We start from the raw sequence: 22,819 nt of genomic DNA, 5'->3' as shown, positions 1-22,819 counted from the left end.
CCTCCAAATGCAGCCAAAATCCACACTTCATCATTCGTGCAAACTCAGAAAACAGCAGAACCCCCGTCTGAGAATGGAATGGCTCAACAAATGCCAGAAACTCCCCTTTCCTTCTCTCTTGCAATCTGTGAATACCTCCTTGGCTTCTTTCTCCAGCCCTGCCCTACAAGCTGACACAGCACCCACAAGTCCGAGCCTGCACCAGACCCTGCACCAGAAGGCATCCTGAAGCCCTAGTACTATCTTTTGCATTTTGGGTGGTTACTTCCTTCATTTCTCCTGCTATCTTCCAAGCGTCCCAGGAGGAGAGAGGCTCCCACATACCACAAGCTGCTCTGCGCTGATGCAGGCAAACTATCAGAGTTGCTGAAGAGAGATAACAATGAAAGGCCCCACCAGAATGAGTGAGAGCATATCCTGGAGAGAAAAATTTGCGGAGGATTCAAGGAAAAAAGAAGTAACTTGAGTGTTAAACAAGAAGATATGCAGATATTTCAACATTTCACCGAGTCTCCCTACTCCTTCCCAGTTTTCTTATAGCTTTTCCAGTTGCCATCCATTTACTCCCAGAGACAGTAACACCAGCTCAGTAGATAAACACTTAAACAAGACTCCCCAAGGCAACAGAAAATACAGATATACACCATTTTGAAGTCAAGAGCTCCCATCTGCTGAAATACTTCGTACCGTATTATGCGGAGAGTGAAAGTCAAGTTTTCTGTTCTTTTACAGATGTTTTCAACTCATTATCTAAAATTATCTCTCAAAGCAATACTTTTTGGCCTCATCCTCCTTTGCTTAAAATCAATAGGAGTTCTGCCATTATTTCAAATGACACTGGATCGGGACTTTGAGATTAGCTATTAGCATTCTCAAGCTTTAGCCAAACATTGATTATTCTGAGATAATAAGGCTTTCAGTACTTATTGCACATAAATAATTGACTGCAAAGCCTCTCCTATTCTAAAACCATAGTGTAAAGAGGGTTCACTAATACATATTTTTTTTTGTTTTTGAAGGGATTAATATTACAGATGATGGCACTTCAGAAATATGTGCAATAATCATTATTTCACCAAAGCTAAGTAAAATTGTGCCCCTGAAGAAAAACAGTAAGATTATAAGGAATACATATACTTTTCCCCCCTTTTTTACTGTAACTTGTCAAGGTCAAAATGTTTAATCAATTCATGTTATTAGGCAACTTATGGTACTAACAGGATGATGGCTTCTGTTTAGCTCTGGTTTCATGCTTCTTTTTGGAATAGGTTTATTTGAAATCCAATTCCTTTGAGCAAAGTTAGAATAGATAATATTACAACTGCCACAGCATTGTGGAACAGCAAACAAAATGTCATTAATGTGTAGGTTTGACCTCAAGGGCTTTAGAGATTGTATTTCAATATTCTTTTCCTCTACTTTTAATTAATAAAAGTAACTACACCTCATATAATGGCTAAACCAGCTCACAAGGTCAGGAAGGACTATTCTTGTTACATATAACATTGCTCAGTTGAAGTAACCAAGTTTGTTAGACTCCTGAAACATTAAGTGCTTATTATCAGACAGAGGTAAAACACTAGACTAGATGGACTACTGATGTAACTGATTATGTCAATGAATACGTTCCTGCACCATAAAGGTAGCCCATGAGAGATAGGTAATGCAGCCTTACTTTAAATATATTTCAGTATTTAGCTTTTTTTATGGAAAAAAAAATAAATTACCATATGAATGGATCATTGCATGTCAGGTTTAGATCTGATAAATAGCCATGTAAGAGTGAAATGTATACTTCCAGTGCAGCTAAAACAAAGAAGCTCGATCAATAATGCAGGACATCTCATTTATACAACTAGCAATTTCAGCAACTCTCATTATCTAATAAAGAAATAATTGTTCAGACAATTAGCTATTCTCTTTCTCTAGCTCCAAATCTGAACACTTTCATATGCTCGCTGTATCACCTCTTCTATTAGTACAGATTTCTATTATGAATTGCTTTCACATTTCATAGAACTGCATTTCTTGCTTTTTACACATGAAAGCAGAAAAAAACGCTGAAGTTCATCAAATTCCAATCAAATCACGGCAAGCAAGAATGAGCCAACAGTGCCGATAATAAAAAAAAACGCACTGACATAGAAACGTAGCTGAAAAACGGAATCTGAAGAAAACAGCTTATTTCTATCACATTACCAAGAGCCTTGTTACCAGCCTGCTGTTACCCTCTCTACTGTCACTGCACAGAGAAACCTGGCTGCCACGTCATTCAGCTCAATAACTCATTCACCGTACTTATGATCTGTATTGCAGCAGCAACTAAGAAACCCAAACCGTGACCAAGCAGTCGCGGGCCCGCACGGCATGGCCTGAGATAGCAGCAGATGGGTCGCAACGATCCAGAGTATCTCATTATGCTCCTGTGCACGAGAGCCATGAAGAGATGGTTCTTCGCCCCGGAGAACTCATCAACTTGTGCTCGGTTTGCAGGAGTCGAGTAATTCCCCCAAACTCCTCCTGTTCCATCCAACTGGGAATTTTTCTGAAGGCATCAGATCTCAAACTGATGTTCCGGGCTTCACCGAAATTTCCAGACAAGGTTCTAGGTCTCCGTAGTGCGACAGGTCCGTTCCCACACTGACAGCGGTCTCTTCTGACCTGCACATCTAAGCAACCCCCTCACACAGCCACCTGCCCCTCTGGAGGAACTGTGCATAGCATATGTTTCATATTTGCCAGAGACTTTCAGAGCAACGAATGAAGGGAATTATACATGGTATTTGGTTATCAGTGTGGCTCAGTGCATGAAAAATGGGCTACTGCGTTATAATTAATGCCATACAGGAAAGTAAAGCAGGCCAATATTGCCCACCCCCATACAGTTACCTTTCAGACATAAAAAGGACTTATATTTACATAATAACACTTCAACATAGATCTTAACGTGTTTTGAAAGCTAGATATTAAGAGTTGATTTCCCCCATCGTTGAAATTTAGCCACTCTCAAGAGGCAGAACAGAGGCTATTTGCTGCCAGCAACGTTACAGGTTGTGCTCAGAGGACCAGCAATGAATCACAGTAATATCTCAAATTTAAGCTAAATGTCTATCCAAGTAGACTGTAAAGGTCTAAGCTGTAAATGTGGGGGGAGGGAGAGGGGAAGGAAGGAGGTCCGAAAACCAGTAAAAATTTAAAAGATGCTATTTTATATTATTTTGTGGTCCAGGCTATTTCTTAAGCTACGATTAGATTATAAAATGGAAGAGCTGAGAAGGGACTAAATAAAATCTCCTAGTTCAAATGGTCTAGATGGTGCACGTGTCCTCTTTCCAGATACGAGAAACACAGTGGGGAATGCTTCAGGGGACTGCTCCCTGCTTCAACACTCAGAAGTGATTTTATTCATGCAAACTTCTGTGTGCGCTTCAACAGCAACCTGTCGAGAAGTACAGATTTTTGATATTTTACCCTTGCACAAGGACACAGAAGGAGAAAAGATACCACAGTGGGATTCAATTCCCCCAACTTTAGACATCTGCAGCACAGATGGCAAATGTCTAAGCTGGTTGCTCTGGCTACCTCTATAGTCAGTGGGAAGAAACAGGCATTTTCAGGGTGCAGTTCACCTAATCTATATTAGCACCCTCCTTAGAATGAAATAAGTGATGCTCAACAATTGCTTATTTCGCTCCACTGCGTATGGACAGAGCCAAGAAAACTGGCTTAGACAGTGATATCAATTTTTTAGAGGTCTGCATTTGACCAGATGAATCCAGCCCAAAGCATCTTTCATTTTACAGCTAATAAGCAAGGAATAGGTATCATCATGCTTTTTTTTATACTTGGACAATCTGAGGTCCACACTGCTTGCCAAGTTCTCTGTAACTTCCTACAGCCAATCCAGGAGGCTAAGAAGGGGAGGAAGGTAAGAATTGATCTTATCTATTAATTGCCTCCTATATTCTTTCCCTTTGCCTGTGCTCATCTGTCATCTCGTCTTATTTGGTATTTAGCTTGAAAATTAGCTTGAAAATGTAGCTTGAAAAACTATTTTTATCCATGACTAGGGCTCCTAGAGAGTGTAACTATTACAGACCAACACTCAGCTTGCTTGATACTAAGAAGGGAACGCACCACATCGTTTTAAAGGACTGTGCTGCAAGTGTTGCTGCTGTGATAATAGTAAGCGGACTTTCAGAAGCATAATCACCTTCCCAGAGCTATTTCTAGGTAGGGATGAGCACACAGAGACCTACAGCCTGATAGAGAAGCCCACAGACTAACACAAAACACACTCAACAGTACTTGTTTTGATTTCACAGAAATACATGTTGAGGTCCTTCGGCTTTTAGAGTCTTTGGTACAGGTGGATACTCAGAGACTGGTGAAAACCCATGCTGGTAAGTGCCACACAAGATCCTGCAAGCAAACCCTCACCTTCAACTTCAGGATGCTGATGTCTTTTTCAGCAGTGCACTACACACTACTTCAAGAAGGCAGCCTGAGCTTTTGGCTAGCAAGCTAATAAAAACACAATAAAAAAAAACAGTGCCACCATTCGTTAACTGACTGCATTTATTCCTGGGAAAACCCATTAGAGATTTTTGGTAATTTTTAAACATTTAAAATGCCGTATCTAAATGTTAGATGGGAAATTCAGAGATAGCTTTACTACTTCTATTGACTTGTACCAAATAGTACCATGTAAAGTATCACTAGGTAACAAATGTTAATATTTGATATGCCTTATCAAGCTTAAACATGCATTTTTTTATTTTAAACAGAGCTTCACCGCAGCACTGAAGCAGGCAGAGCGCACTGGCCAGTGAAACCAGATTTGGTGCTTTTAGATATGCTGCAGAACTTGGCAATACAACTGATTCATTACAGCAAGTAAGGTCACGAGTTTGCTATTGATTTATTGGTTTAAAGGGTTGTGTGTGTGAAATCAGCTCACTCTGACAGGGAAAAGTAAAGCTCAGTGCCAACGTCTTTGTGTTTTAGCAGTTTCCTGGCTGTCTGCTTTAGCTCTTCCACCAACATTGCTTTAATGTGCAGCGAAACAGGAAGCAACGTCCTTGGGAACATTTTCAGCCCTGATACCCATAGTAGCGTGCTTTAAAAAGCTGTATTAAGTGAATCATGAATTAGGACTCAAAGATATATCATCAGTAGTCCTCAGAGCACAACTTATAGGATTGCTCTGTGCAAACAAGACAGGGAACGTAGTGAGCGATGGGTTCAGTTTCCTAGGGTGTACAAGAGAGTCCTCCGTGCCTGCCTTCAATTTACGTTAGAGTTACTGATGCTGCTGTCTGCTAACCACTGCTAGGTCACAAAGATATCTGGGTGGTGGTCTAGAAAATGTTTGCAAGAAGTTTAAATCCTATCCACATGCTTCCCCTCCCACTCAAACAAATCCTACATATAAAGTTGCAGTCAGTACCATCTACAAATGAGGAATGAGCAAGCACTAACCACGGAGAAAGTGATTCATCAGTCTAGCAAATTAAAGTCTCACAAAATAAAATTGAATGCAGATGAAAGAGTGGGGAAGAGAAATGAGAAAAAAAAGCAGGCATGGATATGAACTGATACTTTCATTATTTACCATATGTGATGTGTATCTTTGAGAGTATCGCTACACATGTTCTGCAAAATTTACTCGAATAAGCCTGAGATTTGTCTGATCGAAGGCAGGCAACTGCAATGCCACATAGACACCTAAGCTGACCGTCTACATTCCCTCAGAATCAGAAGAGAAAAAAGGCATTTTTAGACCTATTTTTGTCAACTATTTCAGGACAAGATAAACTGACCACTGTCCTTGGTTATAAGGGGAACCTAGACAACTATCTCAGATGTAGGCATCTACTGCTGCACTGCAGATTCTTACATTTGGCCAGAAAAAGCTCACAGCAAGCTCCAAAAGCCCAAAACCTCACTTTTTAGCAGCCTGACTAAATCTACCCTATCTATTTCCTATTTCAACCACTACAGCTTTTCTCAGAGCATCACTACAGATACTGAGGTTCTGAAAGCAGGTTAAAAACAGCCAAGGAGGTTATCAACGCAGGATCTAGAGGCATTCTGCAGGCACTGACCGGTGCCAGGACATCCACCAGTGTCGTATGGCCCCATTGGAACACACCAGCTCAGTCCCAAAAGACGTAGGGACACAGCAGCGTGCTGCCACATCTGAATTACTAAGCTCAGCTGAGAAGCGAGGCTTGTCACTAGAGTCACAGAGACATCCCAGTGCAACCGTATTGCTCCTGTACCCAGGAGCAGCACAGCTTAGGTGCCCCTGCAGGTGCTTCCCTGCTTGGCGTGGACCTCGCCAGATCAATCTGCCCGAGGCCAAAGACAAGACTCGGTGCTTGAGGTGAGGCTGGCACACACCTTAGTTTAATACCTCGGCATGCAACTCGCTCGCGTCCAGCAGTGACTATGCTCACCTCTCCTCTCCCTCCCCACCAACATGCTCTCTCTGATCCTGGTACGCAGAGAGAGAGAGAATTTTCAACAACAAGAAGGCACTCAAATACAATTCAGGGCAGGGTACCACACCAGGTCCCCAGTTGAGCAGCCTGTAGTTGTTTGCAGAGCAGCCACTGGTGCGAAGTCTCATTAACTTTGGTAATGTAGCAAGTCCCAGTGATTTCAGAAGCATTTAATCATGTACTTACACGTTGGCTGAGCAGGGGTGTACATAAGCACACATGCTTTGCTGATTACAACAATTTTTTTGACACTAAGCACACACGCTGCAGAATGGTATCGGGATTGTCAAGTACAAGCTTAGAGAGCCCAGCCCTTCATCCCATGATACTTACGAGAGAAAAAAACCCAACAACATAGTGGGCTGTGACAAAACTCACCAGGAATGTTCTGAGAATTAGCTGAAGTGATGTTTGAATCACTGATGATCATTTTCAAGAAAACAGGAGCAAGCAAGGAAGGTTCAAACCCTAGAAAAGTGTAAATGCAATTTTAAAAAGAGAGGATAGAGGACTTGAAGCATTTTATACCTGTCAACCTAACTTTTATCCCTTGAAACCGAACAAATTATTAAATAAAGAATTTGTAAATACCTGGAAGATCATGATAATTATTAAAAAACAGTTGAAATGGGTTTGTCATGAAAAGAATTGTATCAATTGACGCTAATCTCCTTCTCTGACAGGATAATTGCTCTAGCAAATAAGTGCAAACAGCAGATATGATGCATCTTGACAGTGACGAGCTTTTGACATTGTCCCACACAGTATTTTCCTAAGTAAGCCACGACAGTGCATTCCAGAGGCAATTAGCAAGCCAGTAGGTGCACAACATTTGAAAAATTGTTCTCAAAGTGCAGTAATTGATGGTTTGCTGTCAGATCTGGGAATGTTTCTCTGGAGAAGAGCCACAGGACTTCATCCTGGGGCCAGTTTTACTCCCCATATGCATTTATAGCCTGGGCAATGGCAGATGGGTGCACTGACACAGTTTGGTGGTGACATAAAGTTGGGGAAAGTGGCAAAGTGCTTTGAAGGATGGAAATAGCAGTAAAAACAGGCCTCAAAAAATTAAGAAGCAGACTAAAATCAACCAAAATCCAAAACAGACAATGCTCTGGAAAGAGAAACCTAATGAGGGAAGTTAAATATAGAATAGGAAACGTCTGCATAGGCAGAAAACAATGTGGGAGATCACAAACTAAAGAGTCAACAATGTAAGAGATGACACAAAGAGTAATTATTCCACTTTACTCAGCTCTGGCAAAGTCCCAGCTAGCATAGTACTGGGTTTGGCGTTGGTCACTGTACTCCAAGAAAGATAATGGCAGTCCACCAGCGTGGACGTACGACAGCAAGAAGAGTTCAGGGAATACCAACTGAGGAAAGCTGAAGGAACGGAGTTTATGTGGCTTAGAAATACAGCAGTAAATTGAGAAATGAAGAGATCAAGGTGGAACATTATAGCAGCACTCCAAAATGTAGAAAGCGGCCATAAAAGATTTGGTGGCCATTGTTCCACCGTGACAACTAGAGGAAGGACAAAGATCAGACGAATTTGCAGCAGAGACTTAAGTCGGGTATTATGAATCCATTCAAACAGTTAGGATTGCGATGCATTGAAACAGGCTATTTCAGAGATTGTGAAATCTTCCCTCCAGAACTCCTCATCCTAATTCTTTTGAAATAGCACATAGCAACTTTGTATGATTAATAAGAATACTAAAGGTGTACGTGGCCATCAGTGAGTTTGAAAGGTCTGTTTGGTCTCTGTAAGCCAAAAGTTACTCAACTCCTAATAACTCTACATCATTGCAACTCCACATCGCAACGATTCAAGGTTTCTGTAAGCACGGGCTTGAATGGCAACAGGCTCAGACCTACATTTTTCCTGACACAATGCTGTGTCAGGAATGCGCATCTCAGATCTTTTAATGTAACATAATTTAATGCAGTTTTTGTATTTGAATAGTATGCATAAATCAGAGAAAAAAAAAAAGAACTGCTATCTCACTGTAAGAAGAGAGCTACTAAACTGTGTGTCCTAGACAAAGGAAATATTTTTCAAGTGGTTTGCCTCAGGGGGGATTTAACAGAGGAAGTTAATGCATTCCAGCAAGAATCTCCATCACTATAATACCAGTGGATTAATTGTAAGTAAAGCTAAAGCTGTGAGTGAGGAAAATTTGCAGCATAGGGAATGTTGATGAAAAGTGTGGGATGGCTGTTGAAGATAAATACATAATGTGAAATGAATTTTATTTTAAAATGGTTATTTTTTTTTTCAGCATTTTGTTATTCCCATGACTAACTCTCAGCTATAAGAATGAGTTTTTCATTTTATTCCAAGAAATCATTATTGAATCAAGAATTCACTACATTTCAATCTTTTCATTTTCACTGCAGTGGTTTCTTTCTCTGTGCAATGATTTTATCATCTGATTGCAATCAATATTGCTGTAACAGGCTGTACATGTAGTTCATCATCAGTCAGAGAATGGTGAGGGATTACAGAGCATTTATACTACCCATGCCTAAAATCCATCCCTCTACCTCCTCCTCCTGCCCTTTGCAGGCTGTACCCTTTTTTCCTTCTGTTGACAATGGGATCTGTATTACACCAAAGGTTTTCAGTATTAATTTGCTGGAAAATTAAATGAAATATTCTTTTTTAAAATAAATACGTTGCTGTAAAACATACTCTTGAGAAGTATTTTATGCTTTATCAGAGCAAAGAGCTGTGTGACACTGCTAAGTAATAAACTGATTATAAAATAGCTAAATCTCAAAGAATCAGGGATACAGAATGCAGATCAACATGAAAAACAAAACCTTCTTTTAACTGACCTCACATCTACCAGCAAATTCTTCCTTTACCTCTTAGCAGGATATTCACAGCTGTTATTTTAAATAAACTCTCTCCTCACCCTCCCCGAGTTGTTCACAAGAACTGCCCTATCCTGATGCCCAATCACTTTTTTCTGTGCTCATGAAAAAGATCCAGTTCTTAGACACAACATAACAACAAAAAGAAGCGTTTCCGTGAAATCCTCCTAATTTTAATGCCTATCTTGTCAAATGGGGAAGGGAATGAAGAAAAGAGTGCAATGATGTGAAAACATATCCATCTCCAGGACACCCTTTCTTTTAATAATTTTTTAAAGTACAGCTAGAACACTGTTAGATTCTCTTAGTGAGAATAAAACTATTGAGGATTCAGGCAGTGTGCACTGGGAAGTGAGCTAAGGAAAATGGTAAACAGAAAAGACAACTGGAGAGGTAGAAAGGTACCATTAATTGCAGGTAATAGTACTGTGGTTTGTATTAAATTATGTAAAATGAGAACAGAACCACTCCCTTGCTTTTAAGATAGCTCTGAAACTATTTTGTAAGATTCCCTTTTGAGAAAACAGCTCAAGCCATGACCCAGGCTGTATTTTCAAATGTGCTGTCCTCCCTCATCATTAATTTGCTCCCTCTGGAACCGAAAGATTTTCCTCACAATCCGAAAATGGACGTTGCAAAAACTGTCTCCTTTCCTCCTCCCAGCTCACGCAGAAGACAACCTACAAACCACACTCTGCCCAGCTGTTTTTCTTCTTGCTGACAGACATTTAGACCACTTTGATTACTGAGTAATATACAGGTCTACATCAGTGATTTTGAATACTGGTGAAAATGGCCCCAGACTTGACAGAAGCCAGAAGTATCATTAAGAAAGATGTGACTGCATGAGATAAATTTTCTTTCCCCTTTTGGAGTTCACATTTCATTTGCAATCAGTTTTCATGACCAGATCTCCTTGCACAAATCTACCATTTTACTGTTTTCTTGAAGTGTCTTTTGTAATGTTGTGGAGGAACACGTAAGTGCCTTAGAAATAGCCCTATTTATTGTCTAACATGATAACTATGTCTGTTTTGACATAGTCAGCAATCAGTTAACACCAGTTTTTCTTCACACGGTACCATCCTTTAGCTTAAAAAGCTTTTGTCCTAACTGATGCCTACTTCTAGTGTTTCTACTTCTTTTCACCTTTTGTTTCACTAAGCCAAATGAACCATTTTTATTCTCCTCTCAGAAAACAGATTCTCCATTTTACTGATCATCCTTTGAGTCCTTCTCTGTACCTCCTGCAGTGCGCTCTCATCTTTTCTGAATAACAGCGACCAGAATCGCGCAAATTGTTTCAGATGAGACCAATGTTTTTAACTGCAGTATCTAATGGAAATAAGTGACCTGGCATGTTGTGTGATTTTAGTAACTTTTTTTTGCAGCTGGATCACATCTATGACTTGCCCATCATCAACTAATACAATGAGCACTTCCTACCCGCTGTCACTTCCAAATAATGAGGCTCCCCCCCTAGCAGAAAGTACTGCTATCTGTCTCCTTGCATGTTGTGTTATTCAAATTAATCCGTTCTATTATTTAGGTTCTCAAGGTCATCCAGTCTTGATCCCTCTCATATTGAAAGTGTCTCACTATTTTGTGTCATCAGCACATTTCATTATTACAGCTTATATTTTTGTACCTACATCAGTAATGGAAATTTCTGGCTGAATAAAGATCTTCTGATGTTTCAGATGGGTATGCAATAGGTTTTTTGCTTTCATCTCAAATGTGGAAACCCTAATTTTCATATCTTCTTTCTCATTAGCCCTGCTTTAATTTCCTTTGTAAGGAAACTCAGCTGGGCTTCTGACAATTCTCACTTTATTCTTACCCTCCTTAATATTTTTTAAGCAATCATTTTGTTCCATTCCTTTCAAGCTTCTGATTGTTCCCAATAATCCTTTTGAAGTGGCTATTTATCCAGCTGAGACTGACTGTCCCTCTTGTTTGAGATATGAATTCCAGATACTTTCTTGCAGAGAGACTTGACAGATGCCAAGCCTTCTCCACATGCAAGTCTTCAACTACCTAGATGCGGTTGTCATCACTAACTCATTCCCTTAATTTCTCAAAATTTGACCTTTGAAATTAAGAACCTTAGTTATCACAGAATCACAGAATGGTTCGGGTTGGAAGGGACCTTAAAGATCATCTAGGTCCAACCCCCCTGCCATGGCCAGAGACACCTCACACTAGACCAGGCTGCTCAAAGTTCCCCAGGGATGGGGCATACACAACTTCCCTGGGCAACCTATTCCAGTGCCTCACCACCCTCACAGTAAAGAATTTCTTCCTGATATCCAATCTAAATCTACCCTCTTTCAGTTTGAAAGAGGGTAGATTTAGAGTGCTCCAAGGGGTGTTTTTCCCCTAATAACCTCATGAAAACTACTTCTCTCCAGACTTGAACCCAAACATCTCTACCATGTCTTCACGCTCTCTATCAGAAGTTCTTTGCCTCAACATTGACTCTAACAAAGTTCTACTTTACCTTTCCTATTGCTGTTCATTTCTTTAATATCCATCACACTGCAAATTCTAACCCTCCATCAATCCCCTTTGTCTCCCAAACACCATGAGTGTTTTAGTATTTGTGTGTTCCTGTCCTAATTTCTATTCTGTCGTATCTTATCCCTAAAAGATCTAGTTCTGTTGCCAGGGCTGCAATGATACACAAACCTCACAGTTTTTTCTTTCTAACATGACATTCTCCCTGGAAGAGTTAACAGTCCTCCTCCCAGTTATCAGCTACATACAGTCTAAGCAACACTCATTATTCCACCCTTTTCTCTTTGCTGTCCACCATCCTAACCTCTGGCACTCCTCTTGCTATTGTCTTGATTTTCTTCTTGCAGCACCTAAAAAGCAGCAGTGGGACATCACATAACTTGTTTCTTTTTTAAAACCTATTTCAAACAACTAATAGGTATTGTGTCCAGTTTTGTGCACCTCAATACGACAGAGATATTGAGGTGCTGAAGAGAGTGCAGAGGAGGGCAACGAAGCTGGTGAAGGGCCTGGAGAATAAATCTTATGAGGAGCGATTGAAGGAGCTGGGCCTGTTTAGTTTGAGGAAGAGGAGGCTGAGGGGAGACCTCATCACTCTCTACAACTACTTGAAAGGACATTGTGGAGAGGTTGGTGCTGGTCTCTTCTCCCAGGTAATTAGCGATAGAACAAGAGGGAATGGGTTCAAGCTGCAGCAGGGTAGGTTTAGGCTGGACATTAGGAAAAAATTCTTCACAGACAGAGTGGTCAGACACTGGAACAGGCTGCCCAGGGAGGTGGTGGAGTCACCATCCCTGAATGCTTTTAAGAGCCGTTTAAATGTGGTGTTGGGGGCAGTGTAGGGGAGAACTTTGTAGAGTGGGGTTGATGGTTGGACTCGATGATCCCAAGGGTCTTTTCCAACCTAAATGATTCTATGATTCTAAATAAGCCACACACAGGGGAGCTTAGATTGTGAAGACTCTTTTTTGTCTCTTATGCATTTCTAGCCAGCCCCAGCATCGCAAAACATGCAACCAGAGTATCTGAAGAGCCATAGGATATGACTCCTCTTAATGACAGTTTTATTTAAGATGTGAGAATCGAAGTGTGGAACTAGGAAAACACCACACTGTGGAAATACTGAGTCAGTCAAGGAAGTGACAAGAGCAAGAGAGCGGGGAAGAGCATATCTGAATCCCAAAGGAATTTTTGATTATGAGGAATCTTTACTGACACAAGCCCTTATCTTAAATCTTTATTTCTAGCACACCCTAGTAATAAGGCTGTCAATTCCTCTTAACAAGAAATTCCATCTTTGTACTGGTGTAAAACTCAGGTCCTTCCCCTTTTTCTGTTCCTTCTCACAGTCTCCCCCCTCTTTTTATTCCTTGGACTGTTTTGGTTGGGTTTGGGGTTTCCCCCCCCACCCCCTTCATGGGATCCATTGTCCTTCCCCATACACACATTTTCCTCCTCTGCTTCTTTCTTCTCTGTATTTTCCAGTACAGCAAATGCCTTCCTTGAATATATTTCCCCTGCAATAGTCAGCCTTCTCTCTCTCATATTCGCATTCTTTTACCATCGGACAGTGCCCCACAAGTCCATGGAGAAAATAGGTACCCGAAAAGCCTGTCTTCTCTGTGCAATCTCTTTCTCTCCTGTCACTGTCAGGCAGCAGTTCTCTTCCGTGAGCTCTACCACAGTGTAGTTTCTGTCAGGATTCAAACACAGGATGAGTATCACAGCTTTGTGGTCATGCCCAGCATTTTCCTTGTCCTCGGGACACCGCCACGCTTGCCTCAGTAGCTGTCATCATATTCTCACTGTGGTCAAACAAGAAAAAATAACTCCTCCCTTATTCACTGCTGTTTGTGGTTGTTTCCTTCTACTTACTAACACCTTCCTTGGTCTCTTAAGCATAAGCTTAGCAATTAGCTGCCTATGAACTGTGATTAAAGACAGGAATCCTCCCTTGCACAAGGGCCCTGGAGGCCTAAGTGCAAGTCTTCTTCAGGGTAGGACAGCTGAAGGACAAGCTCCTTCCACTTGATCCTGATGAGAACAAAACAAACAACCCTTACTCTACCATCCCCGAGTGCTAACCTTTTGCATGAGCAAGAAACTCATGCTCTACATTTCTCCTCCCTTCCTGGCCTGGGCTCAATTCAGAAAACCCTCTAGGCAAGGAGGAAACAAGACAGCAAGCTGAAACAAGGTCAGATTACGAATATGAATTTGGCTATTGTGGTTTACCCTTAAGTGAAAATAATTACAAATAGCACAATATAGGGCTGAAAGAGTTATCCAGAGGAGAAGCTATTTCAGGTCCTACAGATAAATTAAGTGATTGAGAAAGAATAAACAGGTCTTTGTGCAGTTGTTTCTAGTATTTGCATCACTCATTAGTACTGGTGTTATAGGCAGTTTAGTAGAGGAATACATGCAAACCAGCAGATTTTTCTGGTACTACATTAAGCCTTAAATGGGAAAGCTGAAAGTTTTCTCTTCTTCTGCTTGGAACAGAATGGGTTTCACGCACTGTAAAAATCAGGAACTTAAAAGGTTTCATGCTTACAGTGTCAAACAAGGTATTTACTTGGTTACTTGTATGGGAAACTAGAAACATACCACTTTGAGTTCACTGCTATGACGTGAAATGTGGTAATTTTTGAACCAGATCCCCAGGTCTGTCTCCAAAATGTTGCCTATTCAATATCGTCACTGTGAATGTCTACACTTGCAGACTAACGTTTCTGCAGTCTCAGAAAAACCTCTTTACTTTCCAGCTCCAATTTAATGTTCATTCCATCATACGCCTCAGCTTTCAACAGTACACAAGAAATGGGTAGCGCCACTTTTCCTTGGTGACAAAGAAAGAGAATATAATCATCAAATCGGTCCAATGGTCAAACAAGCTAAGTTAGCATGTGTAGGATGTCACATTAAACCTTGGTCCGAGCAAGACTGACTGACATACTGAGGAGTCTGCAGCTACAGTCTCTTCCAGACAAAAAGTATATTACATCTGATTTAAGTGAGTGACAAATACCACATTCCTCATTTTCCAAATGATGCGAAGTGTCCAGCTTAACGCAGCGCGCCTTGTCTTACTGCTGCCTAAGAGAAATCATCCAGTCCTGACAGGCAGTGCTCTCACTGCAGTAAAACATTTCCTCCTCACTTCCTCGATGAACATTGGCAACGCGAAGAGCGTGAAGTCATCAACCTGTGTCAACCTACACAGCCTAGAAGACTGCAGAACATGTATCCGTGCCAATTCAGTGCCCATCAGGTTCATCTTTTCATTCTCATCAAATTCAATGCCTCAGGCCAATCTCCAATATTTGTGGCAGGTCAAAGAGTCTCCACAGCTTCTCAGGCAGAGGCAGGGGATGTCAATGCCCATTACTGGAGCAGAGGACATTACTGGTGTACAAGAGGGAGTTCGGCCCAGCACCAGGACCACGTGGGCAGCAAAGTCCTCCAGAACCTCCAGATCTCAATTGCTCCACTTTAAGAGTAAAGCCATACTTCTCACTTCTAGTTACAATAAAAACTGGACGATGCAGGTATGAAGATGATGACAACTCCGGGGCATCCTTGAGCTAACACACCCCACTGCTTCCTGTGGAGGAGGAAAGAGCAACCTCCAAAAATGCTACAGTGTCGGTTAGTACCATGCCACATCCTCAGGTGGAATCAGGGAAAACAGAACCGGTTCACGCCCCGGGGGAGGGCCGCAGCCTCACTCCACACGATGATGGCTGGCGAGGAGGCCACGGCTCTAGCTGAACTGGGCCACAAGCTGCTGCCCCCTTCAGAGCTCGAGGAACAGCGGCGAGGGCCTCCCCACCGAAGACCTTGGGCAGCAGCCTGGGGACAGTAGAGCCGCCACCACCAGCCCTGGCCACTCCCGCCATTTGCCGCCAAAAACCCGTCGGCGGGAGGGCGGGGAAAGGCCGTCACGTGGCCGCCGGGCTCGTGGTGTGGCGTCACGTGACGCGGGGAGGCAACGCCTACCCCCCCCTCCCACCCTACCGCCCTCACTCCCCCTCCCCCGACCCCGGGCCGGCCCATTCCTGCGCCGCGGGGGAACGGAGAGCGCGCGCGCACACCCCACCTCCGCCCGTCCCCCCCCGCCCCCCTCTGTCTTCCCCGGCACGTGACCCCTCCCCGGAACGTGGCATTGTGTAATCACGTGACCTGGAAACGGAGCGCGCGAGGCGGGGGGGGGGGCCGGGACGCGGAGCGGGGGGGGCTGCGTACGCGACGGAGCGGGGTGCGAAGATGGCGGACGAGGAGGCCGAGCAGGAGAGCGGTAGCCTCGGCGGCGACCTGCTAGAGCTGCGGCGCCTGCGGGAGCGGCTGGTGGAGCTGGAGACGGGGCTGCGGGAGAGCCCCGAGCCGGCGGTGCAGGCGGCCACCGAGTACTGCAAGCAGCTCTGCCAGGTCAGGCCGCCTCTTCCCTTCCCCTACACCCCCCCGCTCCCGCCCGCGCTCTCCCCTCCCCCGCGGGGTGTGTGTGTGCCTGCGCTCGGCTGAGGAGGGCGAAGAGAGCCGGGGGGCCGGGCGGGAGCAGCGCCGCCCCTGCCGGGGCGCCCCGGGGTGTGTGTGTTTTGGGGGGGGAACCGGGGCCAACGGGCCCGGTGCGGCGGTTGGCCCGGGGCGGGGGGGGGGGGGACGAAGCTGGGAGTTAGTGCTGCGGGCCGGGCCGGGCGATGGACGCCGCCACCGCCGCTCATTGTGGGCTGAGATGAGGCGCCCCCCCCCGCCCCACCTCCACCCTCCGCCGCTTCGGCCGGGCCTGTAATCCCCTTCCCCCGCCTCTCCTTCTCCTCCCCCCCCAACTCTCCCCGGCGGCCGCCCCGGTTCTCGCGGTCTCTAGGCCCCTTTGTTGTGCTCTGCGGCTCGGCTTATCGAAGGGCCCTTTGTTCCTGGCGGTGGCGGACCGAGGGCCCCCCCTCTCTCCCCGTCCCTCCGGCATCCCCCCTCTCCCCTGGAGACGAACGGGGGGAGACGGCGGTCTGGGAGAGGGGGGGCTCCGCTGCTCCGCTGAGGGGCCGGGGAGGATCTGAAAGTCTGTGCCGGTTCCCCTCTGCGCGGGGCTCCTGCTCCTGTGCCCGAGTAACCCCCTCCCTTTCCCCTCTCCCTTCCCTATCTCGTACCCTAGAGGGATAGCGGAGTTCTTTGCCATCCTGGGAAAGAGAAGACGGTGAAGCGGTGGTGGTCTATTAACTAAGTCGCCAGCGATGGTGGCAGGTCCGTGGGTCTGCGATGCTGCTCGCCGTTTTCTCTCCCTGTCAAGGGAGGGCAATCCCACCTCGGGAGAGGGCTCCTGAGCTGGCAGTGCTCGGAGCACCATTGTGTGCTGTTGTTCTGGCCATGACTGCCGTCGGGTAAAGGCCTGCTTTCCCAGGGCTTGGGCTGGCGCTAAAGCCAGGGGTGTTTGCAGGTGTTTCTTCTGAACCAGTGATCCTGCTGAGTATCCCTTTCTAAACAAACTTCGTGGTGCTAGCTCTCCAGTTAAAAACAAACCGCTCCATTTTAGTCACGTATGTGTCTATACATTGCCCTGATTTCTCTTACGTGTCCTTTCTCAGATAGCATTAGGTATGACACAGTGTATAAAACAATTTTAGGCCGTAGAAATGCACAGAAACCACTAAGTCTGTAGCTTTACTGTGGGTTTAATAGTCTGTCTGGTAAAAGTGGGAATGTTTGTTTTACACATTACTGTCACCCATTCAAGGAACATAGGCAGATTTTTAAAAGGTGGAACTGATAAGAGTGAATTCACATGGTGGGTTTGAATTGTGTTTTATTTGTGGTTTTGTATCTCTTCTCTTAAAGAGTTGATTCCTGGTGGTAGCCATTGTAGCTACATGTCTGTCACTTCTGGATTAAACCGGGTTCTACTCTTTGCTAACCAGGGAGATTCACTACTAAATATTTTAAGCTTATTCCTTTCTCGTATTTTATTTCATATATACAGGAGTTGTATTTCAGGTTCTTTTTCTTCAGTCAGAATTTATCATATTGTATTTGGGTAGAATGTCCATGTAGAGGTACAGAAACAAGATTGGTTTATATTGGTTTGGATCACTGTGTTCTCAGTCTATTTAATCTTTGTGCCTGCTTTCTTAAATTCATGCAGCAGGAGGTGAAAGTCTGGCTTTCCTGGCTCCGGCTCGACTTCTGACTTGTGAATGAGCTGTTCATTGAACTGAAGTGGTTGGGTAGGTGGGAATGAAGACACCATCCTTGACACGTACAGAGTAGATTACTGGTGTCTAACGTACATTTATCACTGAAGTTGTGGCTCTGTGTGCTTACTGAGTGGCTTCAGTAGTTGATTGATTTAAAGCTTAAAAAAAATTAATATTGTTTTAATGGCAGTTGCAAAAGTCCATTATAAGGCCCAAGTTTACTAATTTTCCTAAACATATGCCTGAACAAAACAGTGGTGTAGAAACTGACATAAATCCATGCTGTTTTGAAATGAGTTACTGTCCCTTCCATACCAAGATTTCTAGGAAGGCTGTATCTGTTCTTGCAGGCTGAAGACTGATATATAACAGAGAGTTGAGACATGCCATATTCAATATTGAAAGAGCATGCTTTTCAGATTTTAAACTGAAGTCTAAACGATGCTTAATGTATTACATAGTGTTGTTGTTTGGTTATTTTTTATACTGTTTCAACAGGGATTTTTTTTAAATCTGTTCACCTGAGCTGGTGGTGCCAAAATACTTATTCAGCCTCTTCCACGGTTTTAATCCTTTATTGGGGCTAACACAAAATAGCATTCATTATTCAGATAGTGGGCTTAGCCACTTGGCTTGTGCTGCATGACAGAGGTTATAGAAAATTCATGTAATAGTAAAAGCCGTCTCAGAAATCTCTTTTCAATAACAGTTTAAAGGCATCTGCCATGATTTCTAGAATAAAGTCTTTGAATATATATGTATCAAAGAATATATATGTATGAAAACTTAAGAGTCTTATTTATATCTTAAGTCTGGAAGTGTGGTGCTGAAGAAATATTTTAGCATTTATCTCAGTATGATTTCACCTGCTTTTTTTTTGCACCCATGCTTAGTTTTTAGGCATGAAATAACTACACAGAACTTGGAAAGTCTTGTGTCCTTATTTCATTTGGCCAGCAACCACATGGCTTGTTGCCATAAATCAACTTTTTTTTTTAATGAAGTGGGTAGCATAATGTTTGAGAAATAAGCACATTTTCATACTGAAGGAAGATAGAGCATTAGAGCATTGAAAGATCCTTAGGTTCAAAGGCAAATAAGGGATTTAAGTATTCTACTCTCATTAAATTAAGCGGGAGTTGTACGACCAGATCCCTTATCTGCTTTTGAAAAATCTCAATTTGAACTATTTCAATGTTTGTAATCCAACAGTGTAGAACAACTGTTACAAACATAGAAAAACAAGACCTCTTGTACCTTGACAGAAAATAATACTATAGAACTGTTCTCTTGTGAGAGTGAAGTTTACTTTGATGTATTTTATATGCAGTGTTTCATTAGCTATAAATATTTTTGTGGTTTTGCTGCTGATTGCATTGTGAAATGATGCAATTATTCTTAAATTTTAAGGGGATTATAGACTAGACCTTAATCCTGTACCATATCTGTGTGAATGTAGTTGTGTTCTCCCTTGTCAGTATGCAATAGAGAGTATTATGTTTAATTGTTATCAAGTAAATTCACATCCATACGGATATATGTAAAATGACTTTTTAATTGTGATTCATGCTCTTTCTGTTGCAATTTGGTAATTAGCAAATCCGTGACAAACAGTTATGTTGTCACAAACAATATGTGTGCAGACTGAGGCAGACAAAGCAAGTATCTTCAGCTGTAGTGACTGAAAATTGAAAGTGTGAATTTTGCAAGAATTCAGAATGGTCCAAAGAAAGATTGCTGTTGCTGTCACCATGCAGTGGCTGATTAGATTATTTTCCAACTTTGTTCTTAAAGGTGATCTGTTGATTGTATTCAGTTAGAGAAGACCAGAATGCTTGGGTTTTTTCCCTGAGGGCTAGGTGAACATGATGCCGATGGGTATATCAGAGCTTTTCACTATGGGCTGTGTTCTCTTCCAATTGGTCATTACCCAATGTAATCTTTGTTTTCTTAAATACTACATTGCAGGCTGGTAAAAAATGTTCTTTTGTCACTAGTTAGTTGTGAAATCTTCGTGGTATCTGTACTGATCCTGGCTTTTTCTGTAGTTGACATGTTTCATCGTTGAGCTTATTAGTCTGCCCTCCATTGTTATTTTTGACTTTTCATCTCTTTTCTAAATCTGCTTCTGAGGGTTTGTTTGTTTGGTGATGTTTTTTTTCCTCTCCTGCTGTACTTTGTGGTACAAATTCGCCAAAACTAAGGTGGTCAGGTTTGTTGTGCTAATGTATAAGTTGTCAATATATAGTGACCTGTATAAAAAACATAAGAAAATATTTGGACTATTGTGTGGTCCTTCCTCAATAACTTTGCCTGTACTTCTTTTCTCATCTGTTGGTTGTCTTGTCGTTTCTGACTATTAGGAGAGAAATCTTACGTTAAAATATGTTAACAAGTGTGCTTAGCCATTAGTAGATACAATAATATCCTTCTAGTGTAGACATTTTACTCAATAGTGACCTAGGATCGTCTTAACACTGACAGCAAAAGTGTGATGCTGATAGATAAATGGGGGAGGGGATGCAAAAGTTTTTAGTTACTTCAAAAAAACCCTAAAACTTCCTCTTAGAAAAGCTTGCCTTTAACCATGTGACTGCATAAAGTTTGATTCTACTGTTTTAAACTGATTTTTATTGTGTGTTGAGGTGCTAGTGCAGTATTAGGACCTTAAAGTCCTACCCTATAGTGCTGACACACTAGAGTAGATCTTCGTAATGTTGGGGAATATGTACTGTACTAATCTGAATATAAGATGCCCCTCCTAGAAGCAAACATATAAATACATAAAATAATAAAGCAATAAAAATATATAAATATATAAAAAGCTTTTTTTATTACATACCTGTAATCAATATACAATGATGTTACAAAGTTTTCACTACTGATTTGTTTCTGTTAGAGGTTAGTCTTAATTTATTCTCTTATACCTTACTACAGTTGGCTTCCAGTTTTTACACCTCGCAGACTTCACAACTTTCTGGTGCTGTCACCGTCTCACTGTTGTCACCTTCCTCCCTTTTAGTCTGTATTTTCAGCTTCCTCTTCAGACTCAAGATGAGAGAAATAATCTTCAGTTCTGTCCATAGAATTTGAAATAAAGACTTTCTTAAACCTTTTAGCTACAACTTCTGGATTTACCCAAGCCCGGTCTGTCTTAATCCAATGACAAAGGAGTGTTTCAGTAGGCTTCTTTATTTTTTCCTGAAGGAGTTAGAGTATGATCCCTTGCCAAGAGTCATTCTGTATATAAAGACCTCAGCAGTCTTTGAAGGGCTTATTTGCCATTTCATCGAGCACCTGCAGTTGTGATGTCCTTCCTCCTGATGTGACCAGAAGATTGGTAATCACTGACAGTGAAAAATACCATCAGCAAAACGTCAGATGCCCTTTTAATAAAAATAGAAGACAATTCCTTTTTTTCTTAATATCACACCTGGTCTCTTACTTCAGACAGTCGAACCCTTCATTGAGTGTGTAGGTAGACATCCACCCTTGATTTTGTTTGGCTCATCAGCTAATAGTGATCTTTATGTCATATAGTCACAAACTGCCAGAATGTGAATGTTGGTAAGACTGCTGTTTTTTGAGCTTTCAGTTTAATGATTTTCTGGGTAACCAGATCTCGGTCTCTTCCTTTGACTGTGGACAAATTCTACAACTTTACTTCTTTAAATAAAAGGGTTTTCTTTTGAGTCCAGTGAGTGATTTCTACACCGAGCTAACCCTTAAATGCTTCTGTTTTGGTATTTCTGTCTGTGCATGTTTTCTCTACCACACTGTGTTTCTTTCTGATCTCACAGTTGCTGGCTTTTTCTACATACATTACCATGAGCGTAAGATTTCCATCATAATTTCTAATACTTTTCCATTTTGCTTTCCTACCTGTGACCTCCAGATTATCTGCTATTCAGGGAGAGATGTACAGCTGCCAGAAAAGAAATCACAAGAAATCTCCTAAACTGTAGTACACCTCACAGGTTCCCAAGTGCATGAAGAAAAACAACTGTCATTGCTGTGTCATCTCATGCAAACTTTGAGCTGCCTCGGGCATTTTTGTGCTGCTTCATCACTATAAGACCTGCCGGGCCAAACTGTCATATTATCTTATCAACGTGGGGGGAGGTGGAAATGACACCCCCTGATTTTTTAAGTTAAACTACGTAGAGTCAGGGAAATTGTCTTGCTTTCAAATAAATATGGTATGTGTGTATATATGGATATAATGTGTATATGTTTAGAAAAAAACACCCTCACCGTTTAGGGTAAGTCTGACCAATGAGCATAGTTATTGTAGACCTTGTCCTCAGTAAAGGTACCAAGCCTCAGCATCATGCCAGATTGGAGCTGGTCTTCATTAGAACTTCTGAGCTCTGTATGAGAAGGTTTTTTTTTTTAATAAAAATTTTTCCTGTACCAAAGTGGATGTAACTGGAATAGTTATTTTTTTCCTACCTGTGTATCTCTCTGAAAATCAGAATCTCATTGATTTACTTTTCTGATCATGCTAATGTCTAAGGTTTCTGCCATGCTGTCAGTCTTTTTGGGTCATGATAATTTTAGTCAAATATGTTTGAACATAAAAAGTACCAACATGTAATACAGATGGATGTTTTGAGGTTTTAGGATTATTTTTTTTTTTTGAGAAATAACTAACATGTTCAGGCAGCAAGTTTAGTTCAGTGTGTGCTTAGCTCATGTCTTACCAAGTGTAATGATCTTATAAAA

The 22,819-nt window shown here is 42.2% G+C and overlaps 1 protein-coding gene across 1 annotated transcript in view; it reads left to right on the top strand.

The window, feature by feature from the left end:
* The first annotated feature begins 16,131 nt into the window (after positions 1-16,131).
* The window catches only part of ZNF292 (zinc finger protein 292), a 57,652-nt gene continuing 50,964 nt past the window's right edge, over positions 16,132-22,819 (top strand). Inside the window, exon 1 of the mRNA XM_054195063.1 lies at positions 16,132-16,337. Coding sequence (XP_054051038.1) covers positions 16,176-16,337 — 162 coding nt within the window. The 5' untranslated portion in view covers positions 16,132-16,175. The remainder of the gene's footprint in view (positions 16,338-22,819) is intronic.

Source organism: Rissa tridactyla, chromosome 3 (genome assembly GCF_028500815.1).
Source record: "Rissa tridactyla isolate bRisTri1 chromosome 3, bRisTri1.patW.cur.20221130, whole genome shotgun sequence".
Lineage (NCBI taxonomy): Eukaryota > Metazoa > Chordata > Aves > Charadriiformes > Laridae > Rissa > Rissa tridactyla.
Note: the sequence above shows the minus strand (reverse complement) of the source record. Positions and strands in the feature narration are given on the sequence as shown.